Source organism: Triturus cristatus, chromosome 7, assembly GCF_964204655.1.
Source record: "Triturus cristatus chromosome 7, aTriCri1.1, whole genome shotgun sequence".
NCBI lineage: Eukaryota > Metazoa > Chordata > Amphibia > Caudata > Salamandridae > Triturus > Triturus cristatus.
Genome location: NC_140590.1, coordinates 794944705 through 794969237, shown reverse-complemented (window position 1 = coordinate 794969237; position 24533 = coordinate 794944705). Strand labels below are relative to the sequence as shown.

The 24533-nt window shown below is 45.4% G+C and overlaps 1 protein-coding gene across 2 annotated transcripts in view; it reads left to right on the top strand.

Annotated features, from left to right (window-relative positions):
- Positions 1–24533, top strand: part of GALNT10 (polypeptide N-acetylgalactosaminyltransferase 10) — a 553591-nt gene that overhangs the window by 374008 nt on the left and 155050 nt on the right. For both annotated transcript variants that reach the window (XM_085617641.1, XM_085617642.1), the window contains one exon: positions 22682–22799. In XM_085617641.1, the coding sequence (XP_085473767.1) occupies positions 22682–22799 (118 nt within the window). The remainder of the gene's footprint in view (positions 1–22681; positions 22800–24533) is intronic.

Genomic DNA, 24533 nt, shown 5'->3' with positions numbered 1-24533 from the left:
TTCATAGTTGCCAGTTGAGGCTTCTTTCTTTCAAGACGGTCTTTTTGATAGCGATTACCTCAGCCAGGAGGGTAAGTGAGCTTCAAGCTCTTAGTTCAAAACCTGAGTTATTAACCATTTATGCAGAAAAGATGGTTCTAAGGACCAGAGCTGTTTTCCTGCCTAAGGTGGTTACTCCTTTCCATTTAGGACAGTCTATTACTTTATCTACCTTCTATCCTCCCCCTCACTCTTCCAAGGAGGAGGAGAGACTTCATCACCTGGACCTTAAGAGGACGGTCAATTTCTACCTGGACAGGACCAAAGAACTAAGGCTGGATGATCAGCTCTTTATGGGCTACATTGGACGAATGAAAGAAAATCTGTCCACAAACCAACACTCTCCAAGTGGATCATCTTGTTTATCAAAATCTGCTACGCCCTGGCCAAGAAGGAGCCGTCTGAAGGTATTCAAGCTCATTCCACCAGAGCTAAGTCTTCTTCTTCTGCGTTGGCTAGAGGTGTTCCTGTTGTGGACATCTGCAAGGCCACAACTTGGGATTCCCTCCAAACCTTTGCGGAGCATAACTGCTTGGATCCTGAAGTTACGAGGGACGGCAATTTTGCACGCTCTGTTCTGCAAGATGTTTTTGTATAGTCAGGTGGACACCCTCATCCAGGAGAGATACGGCTTGGGGATTCAATTCAAAAGGTGAGGAATCCACAGGCAGAGAAGAACAAGTTACTTACCTTTGGTAACGCTTTTCTGGTGGATACAGTATATGCCTGTGGATTCCTCACTGCCCCACCCACCTCCCTGTTGTCCTCCTGCCTGACATGGTTATATTTTAAGTCATTTTCATGTATACAGTTTACTGCTAGGAAGTGCTTTGTTCATTGGCTTTTCCTTTCTGTTTATGTATGTACTATATGTATTTGTATATATATTGTGTGTACTTGTGGCAATGTCGTCGGTCCGCCCGTTTGCCTCGGAGGCTCGGAAGAAAGTGTGGACCTGACATCAGCATGCCGACAAGGTCTTCTTATGGCTCCGGTGACGTCATACGGTGTTGCGAGTGGAGCCGTGCTATTGTGACGTCCTCGTGGACGTGGGAGAGCTAAGAAAAGGATTTCCGTGGAATGCTGGTGCAGGGCTAATTCAAAAAGTGAGAAATCCACAGGCAGATACTGTATCCACCAGAGAAAGCGTTACTGAAGGTAAGTAACTTGTTCATCTGTGCCATAGCTCTGTTTGGTAACGTAATTTCGCCAACCACAGTTCTTGTCTATATGACCTTCTTAGCGACCTCAGTTTATACATAAGAGCGTAGTAAGATTGCCGATAGCTATGAAAAAAAAACTTCCTGTGCATCTCTAATAAGTGACTGTTTTAATTTGAGTAACTTAGATGAATACCATTTATTAGGGGTGGTTAATGATGGATTCGCTTGTGCTCGAATTTTCCAACCAAAGATGAGGTGATATAGTTCCACTTATCCATCATTGATCCTATCCCCACCAGGCCCTGATCATGATTCTTTATTAAAACTTCAGCAAACTTCATTATTTCAACTTGTTTTTCCGAATGCCATACCAGCCGTTTCAAATTATATGAAGAATGAACAATATTTTGGAGCTCATTGGATTTGGGGTTACAGATTTTTGGTAGTTGAGTGTTAATATCTGAGGGTTATGGTCACTTTCGGTTCGAGGAGTCACCTTATATTTAACAATATGTGACCCCAGTCTATCTGGAAAAAAAAGTGTAATCAATTATTGAACCATGCTTGGATTGTTTAAAATATGGACCTACCCTTGATTTGCACAAGGATTTTTCAATTAACATAGTTAGCCCAAGCTGTTGCAGATTGTCACGACACATGTTGGCAGTACCAACACTTGTCCTACCTGAATAGTTGAAATGCGACCCAATTAAAGTCACCAGAGATAATCAAACCGGCATTTGGATACCGAAGTGCTAATGTTCTTATGATGTCCCACTAGATAAACAGCTGGGTCGTCTTATTTTTCCTCGTACTTAGATAAACATTCAATATCATCATCCTATAGCAGTTACATTGTAATAGAACACATTGTATCCATGCCAGTTGCAAAATCAATTGCTTCTACTGTTAGTCTTAATTCGGTTGCAATATAAAATGAGAGCACGCCCTTTGCTCAACCTTGTTTATTAGTGCATATGGCTGGGAGAATAAATTCATTAAAGCCAAGCAATGTAGTGTCTTGCTCTCTCCATGATTCTTGAAACATTAAAATTTTAAAGGCATTTAAAAATGAGAGAGTATCAGGGTCGGCCAGCAAATGGGCTAGGCCGTGCACATTCCAAGAACATACACACCACAATTGATGCTGGACATACACAGCATTGAATATCTACCCCGCACATTATCGGACCACTCCTCGGTCCTCCTGGTATTAGATTTCTCTCTGCACCCCAAGCTGCGACCATTATGGAGGTTGTCCTCATCTGCCCTCTTAGATCCGGTATTTCGTAGTGAATTTGGTGATGCCATTAGAGAATATTTTGAATTAAACGAGGGCACAGTGGATTCACAGTTAACACTCCGGGATGCCTTCAAGGCGGTTATTCGCGGGGTCAGCGTCTCCGAACACACTGGTGTACTCCGCTTCATTCGGGGTAAGTTAGGTAAAATAGAACAGAAACGAAAGGAGGCTGATGCTACTGCACTCACCACTCCCTGGTCGGTGTTTTTCCTACCCGCTCAGCATTAATGGTGGAATTCACTGATGCAGCGGCCAGAGAAGTCCAGTATCTCTGTAAATACGCCATGGCCCGAGTATGTGGAGAAGGTTAGAGGCCCGGTAGGACACTCGCCCGACTCCTCCGTCCACAATATCAATAAGCGTTTATTATACACTTAGATACCGAAACAGGTGAATCGCTGACTACCAATACTGACATCTCTGGGGCTTTACTGGCCTACTATACATGGCTGTATGAAACTCTGGATCCCCCCGTAGAGCAACCTCTGATGGACTATTTGCAGGAAATAGCCATGGTTTGGCTTGAGGATGGGCAACGCAAATTCCTGGCTTCCCCAATAGATGCCGACGAGGTTAAGCAGGCAATAAAGGATCTAGCCAGCAGGCGGGCCCCTGGCTCAGATGGCCTCACTGGAGATTTTTATAAAGCCTACCAAGACATACTCACCTCACGGCTTGTAGAAGTTTATGCTGAGGCCCTAGAAAATGGCTCCCTCTCCCAGACCATGCGAGAAGCAGTAGTCCCACTACTGCTTAAACCAGGCAAACCACCTACTAAATGTCAGTCATATAGACCGCTGTCATTACTTAACCACAACTACAAAATTCTCGCTAAAATCTTAGCCACCCGCCTTTCATTATTAGTGGACACTATCTTATGCCCATTCCAAGGGGGGTTTGTCCCTGGCAGATCTACGACGTTCAATCTTCATGCGGTATTGTCCGTGATGAATCAAATGGAACCAACACTACCTGCAGCCGTGGTGCTGCTAGATGCCGAGAAGGCATTTAATTCATTAGAATGGCCCTTTTTATATGCCGTGATGCAAAATCTAGGTATACCCGTTGGCTTTTTAAACTTGGTCCGCCTTCTGTATTCCAATCCGGTATCTCGATTTAAAGGTAAATGGGACAGTGGCGACCCAGTTTCCTTTGTCACGCGGCACCAGACAGGGGTGCCCACTGTCCCCCCTATTCCTTATTATCGCTATGGATACACTCGCCCGCCACATACAAGAGTGGCATCTTCACCGTGGCTTGCAACTACATACGGGCCCATTTACCGCTTCCTTTTATGCAGATGATGTAATGCTGTTCGTTCGGAAACCGCCTGAGAACCTGTCCCTGCTCTTGAGAGGCGGTCCGTTTTGTAGTGTACTCTGGATTGGTCATCAATTGGACCAAATCGGAAATTTTTCCCGCTAACCCCTGCAACTACCCAAATAGATATAGAGTTCCCCTTGCAGTGGTGTATTGACCCCCTTAAGTATCTTGGCACCTATCTGCATTGTAACGCTGCAGAAGTCATCCGCCTTAACTATGGGCCGGCAATTGATCAGCTTACAATACAGATTGATAGATGGACAAAGCTCCCTCTTTCTCTAGCCGGCAGGATTGCCATAATTAAAATGGTAGTCTTACCACAACTGTTATATTTATTTCTAAACATGCCAGTTGCTTTGACTGCGACATTTTTTGATACCTTACGATCCATGCTGATGCGCCTGATATGGGCGGGCAAACAACCGCACATAAGCTGGACCACACTTACAATGCCATATGAACAGGGGTGGCTTCGGGGTTCCTGATTTTTACTTATACTGCCTTGTAGCACAGGTTCACTTCACATACTATTGGTCCACCCTGATGCTAGAATACAATACCTAAGACCTGAGAGATCACCAGAGTTCACTTCTGACGATTCAGCCGCAGGATGTCCCAAGTTGCCCCACTGAAATACAGACACTGTCTACAACCTGCTGGGCGTGGACTAAATTGCGACTATACTTGCAGCGTGACTTTTTATATTCTTCCTATACACCATTGGCTGATAATCCGTGGATACCCCCTACCACCGAAACTCTCACTAAAAAGACGCTAGATAAATATTGACTCCGTACTGTAGGGGATTTATTCAAAGATTCTCGTCCATGCACTGTTACTGGCTTAGCATCCCGTGGGCCGGCCACATACATGGACAGATTTCTCCTTCGCTGAGTGCAAGGCGCTTAGTCGAGTGCCTTACCGGATGCGGCTGCAGAACCGGAAGATTTTACCCCTCTCACACTAGTAATAAGTTCCTCAGATAGCACACATCTCGTCTCCCGCCTATATCACCTATCACAATCCATAGGACCTTCACTGAAGCTCAAGGCAAGGGCAGCCTGGAATCTAGGCGAAACATTGACTGACAATATATGGCTATACTGCTATGCACAGACACGATACATCTCGAACAACCACAAGCATAAATTATTCACTTTAAGTACCTCCATAGAGCTTATGTTACCCTGAAATTACTATCCAAGATAAGCCCGACTGCTATGAGTGCATGCACTAGATGTGCGGCTCTAGAAGCGGACTTTGCGCATCTCGCTAGGAACTGCACACCCATTAAGATATATTGGGAGGAGGTATTCCATCACTTGTCCCTTATGGTTGAGCACACTTTGAGGCCCACACCACTGACCACATTACTGGGGTATGTCAAACCCATTAAAAGGAACATTAGGAGATTCTCTGTGATTGCTCTACTTCTGGCAAAGCGCCAATTCTCTTTGCATTGGGGCAGAGCACAATCACCAAAAATAGAAGACTGGCTTTGTGACCTTACCTATTGTAATACAGCAAGTGAGGTATATGCAACACTACTGCCTATGGCGTCGCGCTCTTGTGACATCTGGCAACCACTCAAGGATTATCTGCAGCTCCAGCCTATAGATGAGGTGCCTGGGGGGAATGTGTAAAGAATGTCGAGATATATTGGCCCGTTGGGGCTGATAAAGCCGGATTCTTATCTGCCTTACCATCACCAAGAATCCTCTCTGGTCGCCAGGATCTTTTTATCTGCTAAATAGTGTAGAGGGGAGGAAATTCAATGTTTAGTACATGATCAACAAAATCAAATCTTAACTCCCTGACTCTGAATCTCAAATTTTAGGGATTTATTACAAAGCCAAAAATAAATGCACATACAAACACCTCAACACAAGGTTAAGAAAATAAATGGGCACTAATACAAAACATATACTACGCAGGAGTCTAATTCTCCTCAGAATAAGAAGAATAGTCCGCTCCAATAACATCAGGCAAGAGATCATCACTTCAATCTCTACATTAGAAGTCATTTACCTAAAAAGGAAGTCAGTTACTCTATCCCTACTCTATCTCTAAGGTGACATCCCTACTTAGCATTATCCCATGCAAGAGTAAAAAGGTGTCAGAAGTTAAGACTTCCTTAGAAGTGCACTCACTTAGTCAGAGCTCGCTCTAAGATGCTCCTTCTAGCTCCCCACCTAAACCTCAACTGCTCAACCCACGGGGCACTATCCCTAATTCAAAATCCCCAAAACGTAGAACACGCCCACCGGCACAGCTCTTCAACCAGGTCTTCTTCCAGTACTTTTCCAGTGAAACTTGTCTCCCTTCCAACAGCGGTTTACTCGTCCTTGGGTCCCAGGCACCTTCTCTGCCGAAAGAATCATCCCTACATTCCAGTATACTCCCATATTGGCTTCTCGTACCATCCCAACTCCTAGAACAAAGGGTTAGTCTCTCTAACGAGCTAAGTGTCTTTGCACCTGCAACAGAAACAAGGGAACGAGAAACTTTCCACTTCTCTGAGATTTTCTAACGTCCTGAAACCCAAAGCCTTACCAGGGGAAATCATTTTCGGCCTACAATATTTAGCTAACATAAGAAATGAACAGGCCTTTCTCTTTATACGTATATGCGATCAGGCCTTTACACAATTTAAACACACTCTTCTAATATCACGCTATAAGCATTAATTTCATTATACTTCATGTATGAATATGCAAACTACACGTGCAGACTCTAATATGGTGCACGTTTAAACCTAAGGCATCATTTTACACGAAACCCAATCATTATGCATTGACTAAAATACATTTGCAGTGAACTATGACCTTGCTCTTCATGAAAGGCATGGTTACATTTCTAATCACACATTACTATGAGTCATTTAACATATGTGGGTGCGGACTAACAGTGATTATTGTGCACCCCTACAATTTTCAGAGTAACGTGGCACTCTGTCAGTTCCCCCCTTTGATGACTAGTGTCATCACACCATTTCACAATTCCCTTGGAGAAAGAATCGACCTAAACAGTACTTGTTGCCATCCTCCCTAGTTGGAGTCTCCCTATTCTTAAGGTTCTGATACCAGATTTTCCTGCAGTCTGGTCATGCGCATTTCACTCGCTCTGAGAGCTCTCTCAACTCTGTTTCCTTTATTCCACTTATAAGCTCAATTGAATCCCCTCAAGCAAACCAGACAAACAACAACAATGATGAGTGGTTTTAGCACAAAGCCAAGGAACCCTTTCCCTAAACTGGCAAACCAACTTCCCACTCGACCAAATCCTTTACCCATCTTTTCCCACACCCCTCTTCAGTCAAATCCTCTATCTCATGATGGATCATGGTAATGTTGCTTATATATTTCTCCAGATCCTTGCTGTTATCTGGGATATACGTACAGCATTCCTGAACTTTCAATAATTTACAGACTCCGCCCTCTTTTGCTAATAATACATCTAAAGCAAGACGGTTCTGCAAAACCATCGCCCTTATCGATAACATCTCTCCATCCACAAGTAACAGTGACTTTGCTGTATTCATCGACAACTCATCAACCACAGTCGCCAATCTTCTGATCTTCACATCATTCAAAACCACACCCAAACTCGGTATCATCGCTCCAAAAATATCTCCAATCACTGCTCCGGCACTCTTGGCTCTCTTCATTCTTGAATGCTGTCCATCCTCCAAAAGCTCCAAATCCTCTGCATGGTAAATCTTCGGAAAAATGATTCCCAAATAGCACGTACCATACCAATTCACAGGCAACCTGACATAGGCATTCTTTCCACACACATAATACACAGTTGGAATCACTTGTACAGAGCCTTGCAAAAAGTTCTTAGCAGAATCTTCCATGGTGAAAACATGATCACACGTACTCTGTCCCACCGGAACCTTTTCATAATAAGTCTGGTTACGTCTCACACACAACTTTCCTCTCTGCTCCTTGTCCAATGCTATAGGACCATAACTCCCTTTGGCTCTGTGCAACCTTTCTTCGTAAGTCCAATCTACTGGATTGTCTCCTGTATCTCGAGTCTGGGTTAATTTTCTATATCTATCTTCTACCTGATCTACGAATTTCCTCTCTACATCAGACAATGAACAGGTCAAGTTATGCCGATGAGCATAAGCCGTATCCAATTCCAAAGACGGAATAAAATACTTCTGAAGTCTGTCTTCTGACTTATAATAATCATACTTATTCAAATGCTTGTAAGCTGGGACCTCAGGAAGCACTGCATCGTAATTGGAAAAGAAATACTCAAACTGACCTCTCTCATAGAAGATACTAAGCAACAAACTACATGGAATTCCATCCGTCAGTGGAAGATGGTGATATTTAATACCCTCGTCCACTGAGGCAGGTAACTGCATGCACACGTAGCAGTCTTTCGCATCCATCGCATCCACATATTCATATAGCAGCTTCGCATACGCATTAAGCTTAAAATCACCTCTAGACAAGTCTATGTGAAATCTACGACTCTCTTTGATTAGTAAAGCTTTTTCAGCTCCTATGGTGACCTCCTTTTGGCTAGGAGTGGTAGGTGTAGGTGTCCCCTGTACCTCCGCTTCTTGCTCATGCGAAACAATATATGAAGCTACAACTATAATGATTATAGAGACTATCACTCCACCTACAAGTGTACCTACTACTAATTTGGATCTACGATAAGTATTTCCAGCCTCCATGATCTCGCAAAGTTCTCATAGTTCTTGGTTTCAGCAGCAAACAATTAAGAGTCTCTTTTCTCCTCCAGATGTCGCTTGCTAACCAGTTCGAACAACACTTCAAGAACTGGAAATCTCCTTGCAATTTCAGTTCCTTGTTTACACAGTCCACAAAAGACTTCCCTAGCCCTCTTTCGTCTTCTTGGCGGAAGGTCCCTAAATTTTTCTTCTTCCACTCGGACCTAGGTTATCTTCTTTGTAGACTTTTATTTACAACCAAGTTCACTTTCAGTCCAAAATAAGATCAGCTCCCAGAATCTCTAAAACATGCTGCAAAAGTTCAAGACGAAGCCACACGAATTCCTGGTGCGGTGGCACATAACCAAATGTTGGAAAAAACAGTCTCTCAAGGATTAGATCACGAATTCTGCTTAGACATGGAGGATTCGGAATAGTGAGAGTCAGTATTCCTTCAATCTCCACTTGCGGGACCAACAGCAACACATCAACTTTCAAGTCCGGAAACTCGCTGACCAACGTAAAGGACCTCAGCCTCCCCGAGCTCACAACTCCTGGCATCAGTCACAACATATGTCCAGTCCTGTGAGGCGTATCTTTGACACGGCACTCTTGTTCTCCTGGATCTTCTCAGACCACCCCGAGCTTGCTCTTCGTCACTCTGTTCAGATTCAGACGTTTCAGAAACTGGGGCAAGATCTCTTTCAGGTGCCAACCTCCGGTTCAGCTGCCTCTGACTCATGGGCCAAACCTCTTCTGCACTTGTGGCACTTCTGCTCTCCCTCTGGGTACCCTGTGCACTACTTCCTTCTTTGGCTGGATTTGACTCTACTCCTCCCACAGCAATATTTTCTTCGTCCGAGTCAAATTCGGGGCTTTGATTGACACAACCCCTTTCAGCTCGATCCAGTGCACAACCAACTGTGTCAGCAACCCTCACAGCTTGACTTGCCCTCTCAGATGGCCCTGCCACCTCAGCTGGATTTTCATTCACAAGAAGGGCTGTTTCTTCCAAGGGTGCTGAGACTCTGGGGGTATGGGAGGCATGCACCCAGTTCGGCAACCCTCCACACTTCACTGCCGTGTTCGTGACCAGTATTACCTGGTACGGGCCACGCCGTCGAACATCCAGGCAACTCTTCCTCACGTGTTTGCAAACAAGCATCCAGTCTCCCGGACACAGGTCGTGGCACAGGTCACTTGAGCCTGGAACAGTTGTTGCTTGCACCTGTTGAGACACAGAATGGACTACATCAGCCAGTCCCTTGCAGTAATCGAGAATTAAGTAATCAGTGATGCCAATTAGAGCAGTCGCAGGTATGGCTGGCAGTCGCATTGCCCTCCCCATCAGGATCTCGTGAGGTGATAACCCAGTCTTCCTATCTGGAACACTGCGCAAACTCATAAGGACCAAGGGCAGTGCATCAGGCCATTTCAAAAATGTCAAAGTGCACACTTTTGCCATTCAAGCTTTCAAAGTCCCATTAACCTACTCCACAATCCCAGAAGCCTCTGGTCGGTAGCTGCAATGTAACCTCTGATCCACATTCAAGGCAACACAGAGCAATTCCATTATCTCACTGTGGAAATGTGTCCCTCTATCTGATTACAAAGAGGTCGGGAAACCGAACCTCGGGATAAGCTCCCTCAACAATAGCTTAGCTACAGTTACTGTGTCACATCTACGTGTTTGGTAAGCCTCCACCCACCTTGAGAAAACACATACCACAACTAATGTACCTCAGTCCATTACACTTTGGCATCTCAATGAAATCCAACTGCATTCTATTGAAAGGCCCTCCTGACCTTCCAATGTGACTCAGTTACAGCAGTCTTCTTTCCTGCATTCATCTGTTGACACGTGACACACCTCTGGCATACAGCTTCAGCAACAGCACAAAACTTCGGATTGCACCATGTCTGTCTAAACACTCGCACCATTGCGTCCCTGCCAAGATGTACGGCACCATGTATCAATCTTGCCATTGGGCTCAACAAACTTTCTGGCAACACAGCTCGACCATCACTCGAGACCCACACATCCACGTCTCCTTTCTCACATCCCGACCTTATCCAGCCATCTCGTTCTTGGTCAGTAACCTCATCCTGCAAGCGCTTTAGTTCCTCCCAAGTGTCTGGCATGGCTAACATCATGCTGAGCTTGGATCTTTCTTGGCTTTCTCCAGTGTAACCTCCTGTAAATATACATCCTTGTTCTGCACAGAAACAGGCAACCTCATCTGTATAGTTATTACCTAATGAAACAAAATCAGTCCCTCGCCCGTGAGCAGAACATTTGACAACCGCAATTTCCTTGGGACACTGTAATGCTTCAAACAATTGTCTCACATATTCCCCATTTCTGATGGGCTAACCTGAAGATGTCAAGAAACCTCTCTGTGACCATAGCTGCCCGAAGTCATGAACCACACCAAACCCGTACTGACTGTCAGTGTATATTGTTTTCCAAATCTGATCAGCAGCCAAACAGGCACGGGTCAAGGCAATGATTTCAGCTACCTGTGCGGAGTGTAATCCCTCTAAACAAGCAACTCCAGTGTTGGTACATTCACGCTGCTCTTAATTGACCAACATTGTCCCTTAAGCATGAACCATCTACAAAGAAAATTTCATCAGGATCGGGGAGTGGTTCATCAACAATGTCTGGTCTCGGTTTGGTGCACAGCTCAGTCACATCGAGACAGTCCTGGTCCTCACAGTCTTCATCATCTACATTTGGAATGGGCATCAATGTCGCGGGATTCAAAACAGAACACCTCTTCAGAGTCATATTTTCTGCCGCAAGTATAACTTGCTCATAGCGTGTTAATCTGTTATTTGTGAGGTGCTGTGTTTTGGTCCTCGTCATCAACAGTTCAACAGAGTGTGGCACATAAATTGTAAGTGAATGTCACATGACAATACTCTCACACCTTTCAATACTGATGCCTGTTGCAGCAACGGATTTGAGACATCCGGGCAACACAGAAGCTACTGGGTCGAAAGTAGCAGAAAGGTAGGCAACTGGTCTACGGACACCTCCATGATTCTGAGTCAGAACTGACAATGCGCAACCTTCTCTCTCGCAACAGAACAACGAGAAATCCTTGTTGTAATCATGCATTCCCAAAGCTGAAGCACGACACATAGGCTCTCTCTCAGCCTTAAAAACGACATTAAACAGTTGTTGTCCCATGGTACTGGATCACTCACATCCTTGTGCGTCTGCCGCTGTAAAGGCTTTGCTTCAAAGCTGAAGTCAGGAATCCATTGGCGACAATAGCCAACCATCCCCTGGAACATCCTAACTTCTCTCTGTGTGGTAGGCACAGGCATGTTCATAATTGCCTCAATGCGATATGGTGACATCTTCCTCTTGCCCTTCTCAATTCTGTGACCCAAATACTGAACTTTACTCAGGCAGTACTGCAATTTGTTTGGAGACACCTTGTGTCTATTCTCTGCCAAACAATTCAGTAAAGCAATGGTATCAATCCTGCAAGCGTCTTCTGTTTCTGACGCAATAAGCAAGTCATCGATGTATTGCACCAGAACAGAGTTCTATGGCAACACAAGACTCTCAAGATTCTTCTTCATGATCTGATTAAATATCGATGGACTCTGTGTACCCCTGAGGGATACGACACCACGTTAACGCACAATTTTCCTACCGGAAAGCAAAAAGAAATTGGCTTTCCTCATGGAGTGGAATCGAGAAGAATGCTTGACACAGATCAATCACTGTAAACCATTCAGCTTCACATGGAATCTGAAACAGAATCACAGATAGATTCGGTACCACTGGACAGCATAGAACAACTATTGTGTTGACCTTTCGCAGGTCCTGCACGATCCTGAATTTCCCACTCGGTTTCTGTAATCCCATGATACGTGTATTACATGGGCTACCCATGATCTCCTTCAGAATTCCCTGCTTGATCATAGACTCGATTACAGGCTTGATCCCTGCAATAGTCTCAGGTGACAAATTGTACTGCGGCGTCCTAGGAAATTCCACATTCTGCTTGACCTGAATCTTCACTGGCTATACACCTTTGATCAACCCAATCTCTACTCCAGTGAAGTCCCACACCTCATGTGACACTGAATCTCTCAAGTCAAGTGAAAGTTCCTCCACTGTCAGTGCTGGGTACATTTCTATGCACAAGTGCTGATTTGCAACTTTAAAGGTCGCATCATCCTTCGTCTGTACTTCAACTCCCTTTGGTGTGCAGTAGATCATTTGCACAACAGATCTCTTCCTAACAGGCAAACTGGACTCGAGTCACACACCACAAACTGGTGTAGATCTTGGAAAGTTCCTATTCTCACAGGAATCTGCTCTGTTAACGGACTAGTCATTTTCTTATTCGCTACTCCAAAAACTTAGATCGATTGTCCCGAGAGGGGTAGGTTGGGGACTACTGTGGATCTCACAGTAGACCGGGTAGCACCAGTGTCAGCCAAAAAGGTGGTAGGGTGACCATCAACCTCTGCTTCTACAAATGGTCCCCTCTGGTCTACCTCCAAGACTGCTCCAAGTGTGCAGTCTTCCTCCCCTCTCAAGCACCGTCATGCCAATAAGTCTGGGCTGAACTCCTCATACCCTTCGAACAAGGACATATGTTGATAAGTCCGAGTCCCCTGCTGAACATATTGAACCCTAGGTGGCTGGGGAACTTGTATCTGCGGACTGAACGTCCCTCCTTTCTTCTGGTCTCAAACCCAATACAAACTTTGAAACAAACTGTCCCATGTCTTTTGAATCTAAGGCATCTAATCCACTGTACTGTTTGAAGGTCTGCAAAAGGCGTTCATAGTACTCGTGCACCGTCTCTTTTGGTTCTTGGACTGTCCGATCCATCTTAACCCAATCAATATCCTGAGGCGAAATTTTCGATTTTTAACCACTTTTTCATAACTATGGGTGACTGGCCATACGTGATAGGATTCCTTTCTGGCTCTGAAGTCGGCCAATAAACAGCAATCTTATATGCAGACCATGTGTCCCCTGGAACCACAATGTCAAACAACGTGTTCAAATCGATCCACAACACTTTTGATGTCTTGACAAAGCGATCAACCTGCTTGTACCATTCTACAGGCTTCTCCCTCAGCCGAGGGAAATCGTTCGTAAATGCAGCCAAATCACCCCTACTCCAAGACACATGCACGTACCCCCCATTTTGTACCTCTCGTAAAGGGAAGTCCCCTATGCCTAGCGTCCCTCCACCTGGAGGTGGCGTCTCTCCTACTATCTTTTTGGAACTCTTCTTCTTGGACCATCTTTCCTCCCATTTATCAAGCATGATCCATGCACGCATCGGTGTAATCACCACCCCCTTTTGTACCGCTATACATGTTCTCAAGCATGCAGAAGAGACAGAGCGTCTGGTGGCTGTTTACAGACGCTTGTCTCATGGACCATCTTTCTTTTCACTAAGGGTGATCAAACTATTTATGAAATAACTTTTATGACTTTCTCCAGAGAGGCGGCCAGCTCCTTGGAAACTGAAAACAGACCTTACGCTGCCCATTGCTCCACCATTTCAACCAAGTAGAAATCGGATTTGAAGTGCCTTTCCTCGGAAAAAGTGTTGCTACTTGCTTTAAACTTGTTCAGATGAATACATTAATTACATGCCTTGACTATCAAGAAAACAAGTCTTGAAGGGATAAATGAAAAAATTACGATTATCACATAAATTTACCAATGACTGAAGAAGCTACAAAGAATGTGGTAATATGAACAGCCGTCTTTAGCGCTGGTGGCGCCCTGTGCAACAATGTTTGTGGGCGCCCCCCACAGGCTCCCTCACTACCACCCTTTAACAGTGCCCACTCAAGTCTCCATAACCACTCTCTCTCAGATGTATTTAATTAGTTTAATAGTGCCACCTATACCAGTGTAGAGTGTCAAAGCACTTTACATCAGACGCACATTACACAGACACAATCAATCATATGTGGGTTAATTAGTGTATAGCAAATGTTACATAAGCCAGAAGCCTACAATGAACTATCACCCGGAGAACAACAATGACAGCAACTCCTCCACCCTGATCGACAACCTCGCCAACCTCGGACTGAAACAACTCGTCACGACGCCGACCCACATCGCCGGCCAAACGCTAGATGCCATCTTCTCCTCAAGCCCCCACGTCACCTTCAGCCACGCCTCCGAACTCACCTGGACAGACCACCACTGCATCCACTTCTCCTTTCGAAAACCCCTCACAAACCACCGCACACTACAGACCCCCCGCCGCTGCTAGGGCAAAGTCACCCAAGAACAACTACAGACCAGCCTTGCATTCAACCCTCTGACGAACCCCACCAACCCCAATGAGGGTGCACTTACCCTCGAACGCTGGATGAACGACTGCACCAACACCGTCGCCCCGCTGAAAAATACCCCCAGCAGAGACACCAGCAGAAGAGTCAGCTGGTTCACTCCGGAACTCCTCGACTCAAAACGCACCTGCCGGAAACTGGAAAACATATGGCACAGCAACAAGACGCCAGACAGTCGCACCGCCCACAAAGACGCCATCCGCAACCACCACCACCTCATCAGGACCACCAAAAGAACCTCCTTCACAGACCGCTTTGACAACAACGCACACAACAGCAAGGAGCTCTTCACAATCGTGAAGGAACTCTCCAACCCCAGCTCCAACGCCAACGACATCCCACCATCTCAAACCCTGTGCTACTCCCTTGCGACCTTCTTTCACCGGAAAATCACCGACATCCATAACAGCTTCAGACCCCGGATGACCACTGCCGACCGCGCCGAACCGAACCCACCGCCCACGACACCCTGACAACCTGGGCCAACGTGAGCATCGAGGACACAATTAAGACCACGGGAACTATCCACTCTGGATCCCCGTCCGACCCTCTCCCGCACCACATCTTCAACAAAGCCAGCAATTCCATCGCACCCCACCTGCACAAAATCATCAACCTCTCCTTCGAGACCGCCCCCTTCCCTGAGAACTGGAAGCACGCAGAGATCAACGTCCTACTGAAGAAACCCAAGGCGGATCCGAGCGACCTCAAGAACTTCCGACCCATCTCCTTGCTTCCGTTCCCAGCAAAGGTCATCGAGAAGATAGTTAACACCCAGCTCACCCGTCACCTCGAAGACAACAACATCATGGACCCGTCCCAATCAGGATTCCGCAGCAACCACAGCACCGAGACCACCCTCATCGCCGCCACAGACAACATCAGGATCCTGCTAGACAACGGCAAGACGGCGGCCGTCATCCTCCTGGACCTCTCTGCCGCCTTCGACACCGTCTGCCACCACACACTACGCACGTGCCTCCACGACGCAGGGATCCGAGACAAGGCCCTGGACTGGACCACCTCCTTTCTCTCCAGCAGAACTCAGAGAGTCCGCCTTCCCCCGTTCCGATGCCTCCGAGATCATCTGCGGCGTCCCTCAAGGATCCTCCCTCAGCCCGATGCTGTTCAACGTCTACATGGCACCACTAGCACGCATCGCCCGACAGCACGACCTCAACATAATCTCCTATGCCGACGACACTCAACTGATCCTCTCCCTCACCAAGAACCCCCTCACCACCAAATCCAATCTCCACCAGGGAATGAAGGCCGTCTCAGACTGGATGGAGGACAGCCGCCTCAAACTGAACACAGACAAAACGGAAATCCTCATCCTCGGGTCCAACCCCTCCGCATGGGACGACTCCTGGTGGCCCACGTCACTGGAGTCCCCCCCAGGCCCCAACCGACTACGCACGCAACCTAGGAGTCATCCTCGACTCGAAACTCTCCATGGCCAAACAAGTCAACGCTGTCTCCTCCACCTGTTTCAACACCCTCCGCATGCTCCGCAAGTTCTACAGATGGATCCCGACAAACACGAGGAAAACAGTCACCCAGGCACTTGTCAGCAGCAGACTCGACTACGGAAACGCCCTCTACGCCGGAGCCTCATCCAAACTCATCAACAGACTACAGAGAATCCAGAACGCCTCTGCACGCCTGATCCTCGACGCGACCACATCACCCCCCACCTGAGGAACCTACAGTGGCTCACCGTCGACAAAAGAATCACCTTCAAGTTCCTGATCCACGCACACAAGGCACTCCACAAAACCGGCCCAGCCTATCTCAACAGTCGACTCTCCTTCTACGAACCCAACAGGAAACTCCGCTCCGCTGACCAGGCCCTGGTCACGGTCCCACGCATCCGGAGAACTACTTCCGGAGGCAGATCCTTCTCCCATCGCGCCTCCTGGACCTGGAACACCCTCCCCCTCCACCTGCGACAAACCGAAGACCTGCTGACCTTCAGGAGACAACTCAAGACCTGGCTCTTCGACCAATAGCAGCATCATCACCCCCCCCCCCCAACCCCAATCCCCAGCACCTTGAAACCCTCCCGGGTATGTAGTGCACTTTACAAATTATGTGATTGATTGATTTACAATGTGAGTCTTGTCATCCATACTGGTTGACAGTATAGTTTAAGAAAGCTTAGTCTGGAGAAGCACAGACTCAGAATTTAAAACATAACCCCATGGTTAGGGGTTACATTTAATAACAAGGATTTTTTTAACCCAAATGAACCCTTTTTGAAACATTGGAATAATGAAAGACCGTGGAAAACATCCTAATGCTCCAATCTATACCTTACAGTTTGCATGCAGCTCTTTTATGACAGTTATTAGTTCACTGTTCCATGTTAGGATTTTAACATCTACACTGCTAGTAAGAAAAGGATCTCTCTGACAAAAGCACTTACCTATTTAAACTATATGCACTTTTGCATGGTACACATTCTTTGCAGCAGACACATTAACCCTCTGTGCAACCATAAAATGAGTTGAAACTTCCACTTGACAAAACCTCTTCTCTCTCCAGGAAGAACATTAATCACCATGTTATCTTGACATTTTTTATTTTTGTATGAAACTTTCGGAGGCCATCAATGCAGCAGCAGGTGCTTTTAAAGCCATAAAATACTTCCAAACGCGGCGCACGTGGAAGAGTCAGCACCCGGTAGTTAAGTGTAATTCCGTTAGTGCAAAGTCAGCTTTGTTGAGACTTTGCAATGGTACCAATGCAATGAAAATGAAATCGCATAACGTAAGCTCTGAACTACATAGTGTGTCATGCTTTATCGTTTTTGCCTCCATCTAGCACTTGGAATACGTTTAAAGATGGTCCAGTGTTTTCTTCCCACATCACACTACTTAATACCAGAGGATCAATACTTTGATCCTTCAGAATTTATCCATTCATCGGTGCTATAAATATAAATGATCCTGATAATGAGACACCTTGGAAATTACATGTATGGATGCGAGGTGTTTGTATGTTAAGGGTGCGTGTCATCTCTCTTTTGCTTCAAATTAGTAGATATTCTAGATAGAAAAGGTTTTTCTTAGCAAGTATTGCACGGAACATCATGATCATTTAGATAACACAATAGGAGTGTTGAAAAGTTTAATAACAACAACGCTTTTACAAATATACCTTCCACCGAATAAAAGTGCACTTTTACGAATACTATTTTTTGACTCCAACTTTTCTAAGATGTTGCGAAATACATCAAATACTCTTGAACACAACCTATTTTGCTTTTACCGGTAACTACATCCTTAATTGTTCTATATCATGCTTAGCTCGGCTTAAAATTATAATTTTATAGACAAACCAGAAGTATACCACTTTACCTTTAACAGTGGTGCTTTCCAGTACTTGACATTATCAACTTAGAATATTAAATGGGCTGGGCTGTGTTTTTACGTAGTTTTAAAGATCATAGTACTTAGTTAAGCTGATAAATAAAAACCTTCTTTCAAGTGGTGCTTTCCAGTACTTGGCATTATCAACTTAGAATATTAAATGGTCTGGGCTGTTTTTTACGTAGTTTTAAAGATCATAGTACTTAGTTAAGCTGATAAATAAAAACCTTCTTTTAGGGGCAGACTTTTGGATTAATACACGGGTCGTTCATAATTTCCTTCCGAAGTAAAAACAAATAAAAGGTACAGCTCTCTGCAGACGCTTCCATCCATAGCACATCTTTACCAGCCTCAACACTTGCCAAAATAGAACAGGCATGCGATTGGACCCAGCATAAAAGGTAGGAAGAGAGGGCCATAGACGCTATAGTGGCAAGCTGGTTTCCTTGCACGGATCATATTGTACTAGGTCTGTGTACTGTAAGAGTAGCAGTTAGTAAATCTCCTGATTTATGTAAAGGAATTAACACTTCCTGTATTATAAGAACATCAAAACAACATTTAAACTACCACCTATATAAAGGGCATAGAGCTGTGCTGGCAGGGTACTGTGTTTTGTGAACCCATAGCTGTCACCAGACCCTTTTATCTGCCTCAGTGGAGTGGAGGCCTAATGGCTTACTTATGCAAAGTTCTGCTTTTATGTGCTCAGCCGGATCCTAGCACGATCATCCCAAATGTATGTTTGCGTGTTTGTGTATGTGACCTGCATGGCACAATCATTGTGTGTATGAGTAAGCCAGTGTAATAGAAGCCTAGGGGAGCCCTTGGCCTAGTTTTGTGCACAAGGTGTAGATTAGATTTGCTTCCCCCAGACAGCTTAAGTATATTGTTGAGAGTCCTGAAACTGAAGGGAGCAGTCTCTTTTAGTAATTCAATTAGGCTTTTTGCTGAGAGGGAATTCCAATTAGTCTTTCTGTAGCACAGCAATTTGGTAGATGATGTGACAGAAAGGTGGGACTGCAGTCTCTGTTCTGGGTGAAGGAACACCTCAAAAGAGGCCAGCCTTTTGTCTTTCCCCTGATTGTACCCCAGAGTAACTGATGACCGCTAGGTGCTGCAAGCTCATGCCTCTTATGCCTCTGTTGTTTTGTACTTTAGTCTGGAGTCTACCTTGGTGTGAGGAACATCACTGTACACAAAAGCTGTGTCTGGAGAGGACACTTGAAAGGACAAACACCCTAAACCGCTTCTGAAAGTGCGGACAGTGGATCCATATTTCCTACTTGCTTTCACAATATAAAAGTATGACCTACTGATCCATCTCTGGTTCCAGTTCCACATTCTCTATGACCAAGGAAGAGGGTGCTTTGCTGAATACTCTGAGATCTGCTGTGCAGATAGAGCTGGTATCTGCCTGACAACCAGCTTTCCAGAGGTGATAGGCCATCACCGAAGTCTTGATTTGATGGCATTAACTGTTCATCTGACCTAAAGTGCCTGAAAGTTAGCCTGCCTGCTCATTGAGGAAAGGAGCCTGCCAGTCCTACAAGGAGTAGTAATCCGGGAGGAGCCAGGTGCAGCAAGACCCTGGTGCTGGTGTAGTCTGTTTGAGAAAAAAGGATGAAGGAGGGCAATCAGCATTGCCCAGTTGTGACCATTTCACACTTCTATTCGAAGTTACAGGCGAAAACCACAGAACCACTGCTATCTGGTGCCTCTGAGAAGAGGATTATGAGCACAGCTGTTCTGTGGCTCTGTAACCTAAAGAACTGTTGTACCTGCCACCTCAACCGAAGACTGAAGCTTGCCATTGAGGCCTGTCCCAAGCCACTTCAGCTGAGGATACTAGTACCCTGAAGCCGGGCCGTTGTGAAGCCTAGTGCCCAGAACCTGGCTGGAGGGTGACTGTGATGAAATCGACCGACGTAATGCCACCGCAACTCCAGAATAACTTTGCTTGTCCAAGGGTTCCCTCCGCTGCTCTTTAGATGTGACCTTGGTGCAGCCGGAGGAGGGCACATTGGAACCACAGTGCTCATTCTCTCCGAGAAGCAAGAGAGGGCCTGTGTGCTTTCACCCAATAGTTAAACGCCTTTAGGACTTACCACGGTGAGAGAAAGAATGCATTGACTGTGAAAGACTGGGCCAATGGACAATTCACGTGGGGGGTACATTTCATATGAACCTAAATTCCCAATATTTCTGCAAGGAGTTAAACTACCTAGACCAGATCGGAGGGAAACCCAGTGGCGAGGAATAGGATATTTCTAGAGGCCCATAGTAATGAATGGGAGGAAGCTCTCAACTTGCGATTCTCAATTAGACAATCGCAAATTGAGAATGCAATTTCAAGGGTGTCAAAACGACACCCTGTTGCACCCCTGAAATCAATCTGTGTACAAATGTTGCGCACACACATGTCCAAAGGACATGTGTGTGTGTAACCTACCACTTTGAAAAATGCACTTTCGTGCATTTTTCAAAGTTTTTGCAAATTACCATGATGTTCAACTTCATGATAATTTGCGCCCCTATCAGCGAAATCGCTAACTATTTTACTTTAATGCATTGCATTTAAGGAATCTCAATTTGCGATTCCTTAAATGCAATCGCAATTTGAGAACTCGCAATTAATTGCGAATTCTCAATTTGCGAGTGCCTTGACCCTTCATGCATCGGAAATGCTCTTTTTGCGGGCGCAAACGCCGATTTTTGCGAATCGCACCGTTTGCGCTCGCAAAAATGGTTGATGCATGTGCCCCATTGTGCCCAACATAGTGCCATTATTTTTTTCTACACCTTATTGTGGCAGGTTTCTTTCTGAGTTCTAATCACTTCGCTCGCTACCAAATGCTGTCTCGCAAACCAGCGCAGAATACCCGCAGCCTGGCTGAGTTCCATGGAGACTCCTAGCACGATGACATACAACGTTTTACATAATGACATACACATACCAATCATCCTTTTCCTCTTTCATATGCTTTTAGGTGGTTCCATAGCCTGTAATGAGTACAGCAAACAACACACCAATGATTTTTAGCCCTTAATGAATATTGTGACCAACATAGTGGCATTCTTTTTTTTCTCCACTTTTTTGTAGGGGGTTTCTTTTGGAGTTTGTTGTTTTACTCCCTAAGACACGATGCACAGAATGAGAGCATTGCTTGCCCACAGCCGCTTTGGTCGCCATGCATGTGCATAACACGTCACCGCCTGATGATACACACTCCACATAGGTAATTACCTCATACGCAGTACCCCAATGGTGGAAACGACTGCTTTCTCTCACCCTTTAAAAAGTTTGCCTCCGACATGTACCTGTAATATCTGGATGCGGTGGTCAAACATTAGGCTGTTCGCTAGTGTTGCCCTTGACGAAGTGAGAACCCTTGAAATTTTGATCCCACACTGGTTATGCCTGATCTTGGTAACTGACAATATTATGCAGTGTGTGACTACAAGGCATGTCCGGACCCTCCATCAATGAGGCAACATTTACCTATGATTGGGGTAAGCATGCAGAAATATGCATGACTTGTATTCATGAGAGATTGATATGTTACATCACAAAGTGTGTGCCAAACACCTGTGTGGTTTTTGACAGTTTTTCTCACAATTGATGCATGAAATTGGTGTGGTGTCCCCACCTTTTGTCACGTTGCGTTTCTGATATCAGCCATTTGTTGCTGCACGCCAGGAATTACGACATTAGTCACGCAAACAAGGCTAAGATTTCCTTAGTTTATTGGACAGACTTCTGTGTGCTAGGAGGGTACTCACTCGGGGTATTCCATTCCCACAAAATGTTCACATATATACTGCCAGATAACACTGCTGTCACAGTTTTCCAGGGTCATGTATCCTTCAATGCGGTCTCCAAAGCAAGGTCTACGCCTTTGGCTTGTTTCTAACCATCGAACTTTTGGTGTTGGTTCAGGGGCGATGTGGAAAAGCCTTTCTCTTTACATCATGTACTGGATGCCTTATTTGTCTACCTCCCTTTTATGATGTTTTGGTTAGAATTTCTTGTATGGCAGAAATGAAAGCATGCGTTGTAAAAATAAGAAAAATATTCTCACTTGAGTAAGTCTTGAATTTTCGACCTGCAGTCCATTTTTAATAAACTGTTTACTTTCAACAAAGATAAAGATAACTGGATTCAAAAGTAGTTTTTCAGGGCGCCACCTACACTTGGTTGGCAACCACCTCTGCTAAGGTTCCTGTGCTTCATATCTTAAGCTGCTTAAGAGCTAGAACAGCTGTTGGGCTACTGTGAGTTTATTTTCCATCCAAAACTGATTTATTGTACTTTTATTGAAATCTATTACTGTCCCCATCATTTCATAATGCATGCATTCATAATGTTCCCTAAAGAATGCTTTACCCTCTAATGTTACTGGATTTTTTTTTCTCTCATTCATTTCAGATCTCCTGTGATGGCAGGGGGACTCTTTGCAATGGATAGAAGGTGGTTCTGGGAACTGGGAGGCTATGACCCTGGCTTGGAGATCTGGGGAGGAGAACAATATGAGATATCCTTCAAGGTAAACATTGTTGCTTTACAACTGAGTTGCGCTCTTTTCTAAAACCCTGCTTGTTTTGTGGAATCCTAAACTCTTGTTAGCTGCTGCAGATGCTTCTCCAGATTTGTTTCCGGTTGCACCTTAACCCCTTAACTGCTGGGCCTCCCCCTCCCCAGTGCGGAGTCCTTTTTTGGCTGTTAGGGGTAGTTCATGCTTAGCCCTCCAAATCTTTTTGTCCACATAGGGTATCCATGCCAAATTTGTGTCCTGGTTTTTCCAACATCCTGGGGATTCTAAAGGTACCCAGGGTTTGTGGATTCCCATTGTAGGGACCGAGAAAATAACCAAAATATATCTCAATTTTGAGGTATGGCGAAAAATAGGAAAGCAGTACTCTGAGTAAGTGTCTTGTGTTTTTCACAAAAATGGCATCAACAAACTGTTTGCTGTGCTAAAGTCGCCATCTTCCCAGCTTTCAGGTACATGCAGTGCTGAATCAAAAAACCTAATTTTGTAATGCAGTTTTAGGGTTATTCAAAGAGGTAGTTGCCCAGTTTTCTAATTTTTGTGTGCTTTCAACCTACTTCCAGTTTGTGGTGTATGGTCACTCTGTTACATATAACACTCTGGCGTAGGGTGGGGTATTGTAGAGTTTAATAGATTAAACACCAAAGGAAGTAAAGGCAGTCTTTGGGAAAGGATTTTCCTTTAGTATCAAGGGGAACAGTAGACTGTCTTGACAGATGATCAGGAGAATATCAGTCCTATTGGTGTCAGTTTCCTCACTATACACCGGGGTGAGTCCTTTCTCCTGAGTGCCTAGTCGTCTGCTTTCTCTTGGTTCCGGAAGGAGAAGGGGTGTGGCGTATATCCTTAAAAATTAACACAGATACAAAATAAGGTCATGCATCTCATGGCTCAAGTTCACTCACTCTCTCACACGTCACTGTCACCTAGGGGATCTCCTGCATCCTTTGTGTGTGACATGCTCAGTACACCCATGCCTGAGGAAAAATCCCTACTTGTGCCTATTCCTCCACTTGGCTAGTGAAAAGAGTTTCATTCAGGGTACTTGCCTGAAGCCACGGCCCTCCGGGATCGTGGCCGTGGGAGTCACACCGCCCTTCTCTCCTCCGGGCCGGCTTGACTGTTTCACAGTGCCTCCTGGCGTTAATTCTGTGCTCTTCGCCTGGCTGTCTACTACGTTGCTCCAGCTATGCTCCTTGAGGCCTCCCGTCCTCTTCTGCGGTGGCAGCACCTCTCCTCCTGCCTCCGTTCTTGATCTGGTGTCCTTGTGGTCCATAGCGTCCTCACCTGCCTCTCCCGACTCCCGCTCACTCTCTTCCTCTCTCTGGTCTGCGCCCACTAGAACGTTGGGCTCCCTCCCCTCGTGCCACGGCTCCAGCGCCATGTTGAAATCCCCTCCCGGACACGGCGCAGGATTACACTGTAGAAACCAGTGTGAAACCCATGGGTGATCCAGGAAAGCTATATATTTCTGAAACGTTGACATAATTCTAAAGTCAGCAAGAGGTCATATGTGTAGATCCCTCAACGTTTTCCCAAAGAAACTAAGTGTTGGAATAGAGAAATATCAAAAACATGTAGGAGAAAACAGCCTTTTGTGACAACAGTTTAATCTGTAACTTTTTGTCAGGATGGACGATTTACAAAAGCAATGTACCATTACGTTCGCTAGACCCTTTTGGTTGTGGGGCTATATAGTGTTTGTAGGTTCTCCAAGAACGCAAGGTA